This window comes from Mizuhopecten yessoensis, unplaced genomic scaffold (genome assembly GCF_002113885.1).
Source record: "Mizuhopecten yessoensis strain PY_sf001 unplaced genomic scaffold, ASM211388v2 scaffold2307, whole genome shotgun sequence".
Classification (NCBI taxonomy): domain Eukaryota; kingdom Metazoa; phylum Mollusca; class Bivalvia; order Pectinida; family Pectinidae; genus Mizuhopecten; species Mizuhopecten yessoensis.
Window position 1 is genome coordinate 1,654,311 of NW_018404481.1, and position 8,025 is coordinate 1,662,335.

The following is an 8,025-nucleotide window of genomic DNA, read 5'->3' on the forward strand; positions in this document are numbered from 1 at the left end:
GTGAACAGTACCATCAGTACCCATCCCTCAAACATCCAGTATGACGATGTACGTATAATTATGTGAACAGTGTCATCAGAACACATCCCTCAAACATTCAGTACAATGTACGTATAATAGTGCGAACAGTGCCATCAGTACCCATCCCTCAAACACCCAGTACAATGTACGTATAATAGTGTGAACAGTGTCATCAGCACCCACCACTCAAACATCCAGTACGATGTATGTATAATAAACATCCAGTACGATGTATGTATAATAGTGTGAACAGTACCATCAGTACCCATCCCTCAAACATCCAGTATGATGTATGTATAATAGTGTGAACAGTACCATCAGTACCCATCCCTCAAACATCCAGTACGATGTACATATAACAGTGTGAACAGTACCATCAGTACCCATCCATCAAACATCCAGTACGATGTACGTATAATTATGTGAACAGTGTCATCAGTAGACATCCCTCAAACATTCAGTACAATGTACGTATAATAGTGCGAACAGTGCCATCAGTACCCATCCCTCAAACACCCAGTACAATGTACGTATAATAGTGTGAACAGAGCCATCAGTACCCAACCCTCCAACATCCAGTATGATGTACGTATAATAGTGTGAACAGTGTCATCAGTACCCACCACTCAAACATCCAGTACGATGTACATATAATAGTGTGAACAGTGCCATCAGTACCCAACCCTCAAACATCCCGTATGATGTACGTATAATAGTGTGAACAGTGCCATCTGTACCCACCACTCAAACATCCAGTACGATGTATGTAAAATAGTGTGAACAGTGCCATCAGTACACATCCCTCACCCTCAAACATCCAGTACGATGTACGTATAATAGTGTGAACAGAGTCATCAGTACCCACCACTCAAACATCCAGTACGATGTACGTAAAATAGTGTGAACAGTGCCATCAGTACCCACCATTCAAACATCCAGTATGATGTATGTATAATAGTGTGAACAGTACCATCAGTACCCATCCCTCAAACATCCAGTATGATGTATGTATAATAGTGTGAACAGTACCATCAGTACCCATCCCTCAAACATCCAGTATGATGTATGTATAATAGTGTGAACAGTACCATCAGTACCCATCCCTCAAACATCCAGTATGACGATGTACGTATAATTATGTGAACAGTGTCATCAGTAGACATCCCTCAAACATTCAGTACAATGTACGTATAATAGTGTGAACAGTACCATCAGTACCCATCCCTCAAACATCCAGTACGATGTATGTATAATAGTGTGAACAGTACCATCAGTACCCATCCCTCAAACATCCAGTATGATGTATGTATAATAGTGTGAACAGTACCATCAGTACCCATCCCTCAAACATCCAGTACGATGTAAGTATAATAGTGCGAACAGTGCCATCAGTACCCATCCCTCAAACATCCGGTACAATGTACGTATAATAGTGTGAACAGTGTCATCAGCACCCACCACTCAAACATCCAGTACGATGTATGTAAAATAGTGTGAACAGTGCCATCAGTACACATCCCTCAAACATCCAGTACAATGTACGTATAATAGTGTGAACAGTGCCATCAGTACCCACCACTCAAACATCCAGTACGATGTACGTAAAATAGTGTGAACAGTGCCATCAGTACACATCCCTCAAACATCCAGTACAATGTACGTATAATAGTGTGAACAGTACCATCAGTACCCATCCCTCAAACATCCAGTACGATGGATGTATAATAGGGTGAACAGCGCCATCAGTACCCATCCCTCAAACATCCAGTACGATGTACGTATAATAATGTGAACAGTGTCATCAGTACCCAACCCTCCAACATCCAGTACGATGTATGTATAATAGTGTGAACAGCGCCATCAGTACCCATCCCTCAAACATCCAGTACGATGTATGTATAATAGTGTGAACAGTGCCATAACCTCCCACCAAGTTGTATGTATCCAACACAAAGCAGGCCGTTAATTTCAGCATATTTCATAAAACCCCATTACAGTTCTTCCTTTTTTTCGTAAAGTAGATGAATTATCTGTAGTAGGCAGGTATTTTTACCAGCAACAGCCTACATACTCCATATCATACATTTATATATGTTATTGAAGTAAGAATCACAATCGTACTAGTAAATATTTCATGAGCTGGATTAACCATATTACGAAAAAAGTTTTTGATATTGAAATAGGTTTTGACAAATTACTGCAATATTTTCTGGCACCAAGAACTATAACAACATATTCTGTATCAATATGTTTTTCAGAGCTGCAGTTTACGACTCGAACAGTACACAAAGTCCAATTTAGTGCTAATAGGAGGGATAGGCCTCGGGCTGTGTTGTATACAGGTAATTGTTATAATTGTTAATGTATGTGTTGTATTGAACCCAACTTGAGTAGAAATTGAAATATTTATGTGTTATATTCAGGTAATAACATTTTATATTAAAAGTTTTGGATGGAGCTGAAAGCCATATGACTGTTGTGGATCAGCCATTTAAAAATAAACCTAGGTATAAAAAAAATCATTTTTTTGAACAATTGTCTGTGAAAAGAATGCTGTTTTCTTTTCAGATATTTGGGATAATATTCTCGTGTTGTCTCGTGAGAAAAATCAAGGACGATATGATGAGACGCCATTTCTGACCCAAGTGACACTACAGGAAGTGACAGAATTTTAGGGGAGATAATTCTATCCCAGCATCAACATATCTTGTTGAGGGACTTGTAATGCCATTGCATATAAGACAATGCTATTTATACCACATGCAAAATATGCCATCAATGGAAGGGAGACTACTCTTGCAACAAACAATTTCTATTAAAATATGACTAGTAAATAAATGCAACTGTGGTTTAATGTGTGGGGAAGAAACAAGTTGTAGACCTAGCATCTAAGTAAACACAGAGTTCCAGATAAGTTCATGTGGATTTATACCAGAGTATCTGTAGTGACAAGATTATATACAGGGTAGTTTTCTAAGCAGAAGAGGTCCTAAAGGCAATGGAAACCCTTTTGATCCACTACTGGTAATTAGACCCCTGAACATTTATAGATCTGCTAATGCTTAGTATATATGTCAAAACTTATTAGCCTGCAATAACAACGATAAGTATTGAAAGATTATTTTGAGATTAGATCCAGTAGACCCTTTCATTATTTCATGTCAATATGAATAATAGCTCACTTTATATAAATAGAAAAGACCAAAAAATAAAAGTATTAATATAACTGGTGTTTCTGGTATCAAATTTTACATTATCTTTTTGCAATGCTTATGTCTGTTCTATATAACATATTAAATGATTATTAGAAAGTAAAAGATAAAAAAAAAAGTCTGAAATGCTATGAAATAACATGTTTTTTCCCCTTCCTTTAGAGACAAAAATGGAACATTACATATATTTTGGCATCCCAATACATTTACAGTTTTGAAAAAAATAATGACTGAAATTATCTCCTTTTTCATATGTGTTTACTAGGCCTTTAGTCAAGGAACGAACAGTAATGTTAATTTTCAGACACAGAAATAAAGAAAGGGTTGATGGATATGATTTGGCCAGTAGATAATATTTTTATGATTTTTAATCCATTCACCCCTAAAGTCACAATTGAACCTTACCAAATCAAAGACTGGACAAGTCCAGTTTAGATATGTAGGGGTGAATGAGTTGAACCCATTGTTTTATTTTTGTAAAAGATGTATTGCCATACAACATTTTTGTGTACTATAAATGTTATTTATGCTTTATATGGAAAAGGTGAAATTTTTATGCTAGACATTCTGAATTCTCTTATTGAGGATATAGCCTGGAATGAGATCATGGATACTGTGAAGCCTCCATAATTTTCTGTCTTCCTTTCCAAAAAAAGTGGTTGGATGTGAAGCCTCCATACTTCTCCATCTTCCTTTCCAATAAGAGTGGTTGGATGGCGCAATAACTGGATTGATATGATCTTAATATGACGCTGTTATAAATGTGCAATTTCATAATAAATTCAGATTTGATATCAATGTTTACCCTCAGACCAATAATACAATTTGTGTGTTTCAGATATCCTGATTTAACCTAGATATTTTTGCAGACCTTAGTAATTTTATCACCTGCTTGCATCTAACTTTAACTTACCAAGGTTTAGGGTAGAGCCAATGCTGTGGTTTCTTCAATAGTGGAATAATCTGGTCCTCTGCCCTTCGTCTGGATACCCGAAAGTATGCAGGGCGATTAAGTAAAATGGCTTACATAGTCATAGATTCAATCACAACAGGCGCATGTAGTTTATTATGAGTGTTAAGTGGTTTCACCCTTATAGTGGGCTTCTTCCGGACCTTTAGCGTAACTTTAATTTAAAAGCCAACAGCTACACATTAAAATGTACTTTCTTCCTATTCCGTCTTTGCGTATTGCAGACTTATCTTCTCTTGAGAGCAGGGATTGATTGTTACGTCATTGGTTCGTGTGAGAAAATTACGTCGTTTTCTCAAAAATTGATGACGTTACTCTCACAAACAAATGACGTAACAATCAATACCAGCTCTCAAGAGAAGATAACTCTGCAATACGCAAAGACGGAATACTGGGAGTCTGACCCTATTCTTGACAAATGAATTGCAATTGTAATGTGTGAAAATGCGTTGTAAAAATTGATGCATGTATAATGCATAATATTGATCCATGAAAATTTAGAATAAAAACTATTTGCCTACTGACCTACCCTATTATTTTTGGAAGTGTTACCTGAAACACACATATTGTTTTTTCTTAGAAATAGCTAGATATCAGGATCAAGTTGTTCAGAGCTTGATATCAGCTCAACAAGATCAGCATACTTTTTTTTTTTTAAATATCAATTTTGATAAATATCTGAAAATGAACAAATATAGTTTGTCTTCAGACGATCATTCTTTATCCCTCTACACGTCCTTATATTTATGAGTTTCGATAACTTTGTAAATGTACTGAATTGAAATTTTGTTTAAACTTGTCGCAAGCTAAATCAGATTTTGAACATTTTGTATTTGATACTGTATTAGGAATCTACTGCTTTGGTGTATTTCATAAATTTTTCGTGGTTTTATTGTTATGATTATTGATGTTTTGTGCAAAGGGTCTTAAAAAAAGTCAGTGTTTCAGCTTTATTGTTTTCAATGACTTTCATCATCAACCATGACATTTGATTATACATTCCATATATTGAATAGCATACATTAACTATTCGTAGTTTTTTTTATGAGATAAATGTACATATTGCAATTATCAGTTAATTAATTTGTATAAGATTACCACAATATTTTAGAATGATCTATATTTTAATTTATCACAATATTAACCATTCGATGACTAATTGTGAAGTTGTAGCAATTGTTTTGGGAAGCAATTTAACTCATTCACCCCTGAAGACACATTTGAACCCTTCCAGTTCAAAGGTTGGAATAGTTCATTATGAATCTTCAGGGGTCAATGAGTTAATATAACAGTATGGCTGATCACTGCCAATATCTGGGTCAGAAACATTGAAAAGATTGTGAAATCTGGAGTGATCTGATCTTCCACACTTAGAGGCTAGTGTTATATACCCTGTAAAAGTGATGTTATTAACACATTGGCATCATGGAGTTTGTAGTCCTGGGCTCCGTTTGCGTATTCTGTCCAACCAGTTGAAACAGTTAAACCTGAAAGAAAACGACAGGCATAGATCTGAACCGAGGCTGACCTCAGAAAATTCGGAATGTGTAGATTGTGGGGTCCAAATGTGCCGGACCGAAACTATAATGTTGACTATTGCTAGTTTTAGTTATTTCTTTATTTCTTAAACAAGTCAATCCTGATGTAGATTTTAAGATATAAGTAATATAATTTGGTGGATGCATGAAAGAAGGACATATTATCCTTAAAATATTATTATTTATTCTCCAAAACTGTGCATTTTTTAGCTCTGCCTATAGTTTGGTCCAAGTGCGCTTGTTTATGCGAATGCAACCCTGGCTTTCCACATAGAATGTAGGCCATTATACGAGATAAAAGTAAAGAATTTTTCAGAGGTGTTATTTTATTCTGCAATTCCGTTCCCATTTACCCCGGGTAGAGGAAAGGTCAGTTAATTAACTTGCACAGTCTTTACTGGAAATAATGTCATTATCACTGCAGGGATTTATGTTGACATGCAATCATAACAGAACTAAAAACTCTGTAGTTTAAATAGTAGAGCATCCGTCTAGAGTTTGGAGGATCCCGGGTTCTCGAGTGCCGGTCTGGCAGTTGCATTTCTCCTTCTCCTGTCACAAGAGATTTGAAGAGTGTACACTGTGTAAGATGTTCTTTAAAGCGCTTTGTATTCGACTGAACAGTAATTGTAATTGCATCCCCACCCCAGTCGCCACTTGGCCCCTAGAATGGTTAGATAATAACCTTTTTCATGCACATCGTTTACAGTCCAGCTAGGCACCTGGGCCAGTATTTATGAAACCATTCTCATGCTCAATCTTGGATGTTATGCTCCAGCCTAATTTCTTGTTCCGGTTATAAATTACCCGGTAATAAAAGAATATTTTGTCGATGGTTTGGAAGCAAATTGAACAGACTTAAGGCAGAATACTGTTTTCAATGTTAACATTTGACTTTTTGATCGTTTTACATGATTTGTGAACGGTTTCATGAATACGGACCCTGGTTGCAATAGTCTACAAACGCAAGATCATGAAAGAAAGTATACACATATGTTTCAGGATATACACCACCTATTAAATCTAGAGCTTACGTCTTGGATAGAGGACATTTTTACAATTTTGTATTGATTTATAAACTAGTCTAGTCAATGAATGTAGAATTCATCTGTTGTTTAGTGTGATATTTAATCCCCAATAGGTCCTCGTTTGGTATAAAGGATTTAATTGTACACGTAGAACAGTTTTACAATTAACTGTGTTGAAAAAGTGTTGAAAAAGTTATGTTTTAGTAAAAGTACCTTATGTAAGTGGTGTTTAACTCATTCACCCCTGAAGACATGTTTGAACTCTTCCAATTCAAAAGTTGGAATAGTTCATTATGAAATTTCAGGGGTGAATGAGTTAAACAGCTCTTTGTGAATTGTGTTTATGATGTTGAGCAGCTTTACATTGTATATGTCTATTAAGTTGAACAGTTTTAGGTTGAACAACATGACATTAATTCAGTTCTTGTTGTGTTTGTGAACAATTTATTAAATTATCTGTGTATATGTTGAACAGTTTTTCATTACCTCTGTACAATGTGTTGAACATTTTTTCATCAGCTGTGTAGATTTTGTGTTCTTGAACAGTTTTAAATGAGTCATTTCCATTGTATTGAACAGTTATAAGCTGTATTGAAATATTTTTAACTGTAAACATTATATTGAACAGTTCTTATCTAGATGCATACATTGTATTGAACAGTTCTGTTTTATATGATTATATCAGCTGTGTTGAACAATTGTTTTAGATGCATACACAGTTTTAAAAAGTTCTAAGTTGTATTGAACAGTTCAGAGTTGTGTTGAACTGTTCTAGGTTGTGTTGAACAGTTCAAATTTGTGTTGAACTGTTCATTATCAGCAGAGTTGTGTTGAACCGTTCTAGGTTGTGCTGAACAGTTCTTAGTGTGTTGAACTGTTCAAATTTGTGTTCAACAGTTCATTATCAGCGGAGTTGTGTCCATAATGTTTGTCAGATATATAAGTTTAGAATTTGTTGGTCCTGTGTTCCAGTTTTCAGACAATCACAGTATAATAATATTCAACCTTTGAAGCTGATACAGTGTCATGGTTTCTTTTGTATGGGACAATTCCTCTTGAATAAATCATTTTTGTTTAAAATTGGAAAACAACAGCAATGCATTTTACAAATTTATATATATATCAGACCTCTTCTGCCAGTAACAATCTTCCCTGAAATGAATTGTTGAGAAATCTGAATTGCCATAACTGTGTTGTGTTTAAATTAAATATGTATAAATATGTATAATCTTTATTTATTTTATGACAATTATGAA

At 35.2% G+C, this 8,025-nt stretch overlaps 1 protein-coding gene across 5 annotated transcripts in view; it reads left to right on the plus strand.

The window, feature by feature from the left end:
- LOC110445499 (CD151 antigen-like) overlaps positions 1-3,628 on the plus strand; it is a 28,540-nt gene extending 24,912 nt beyond the window's left edge. For all 5 annotated transcript variants that reach the window (XM_021490168.1, XM_021490170.1, XM_021490166.1 and 2 more), the window contains 2 exons: positions 2,280-2,363; positions 2,590-3,628. In XM_021490168.1, the coding sequence (XP_021345843.1) occupies positions 2,280-2,363; positions 2,590-2,661 (156 nt within the window). In that variant the 3' untranslated portion in view covers positions 2,662-3,628. The remainder of the gene's footprint in view (positions 1-2,279; positions 2,364-2,589) is intronic.
- The last annotated feature ends 4,397 nt before the right edge of the window (positions 3,629-8,025 follow it).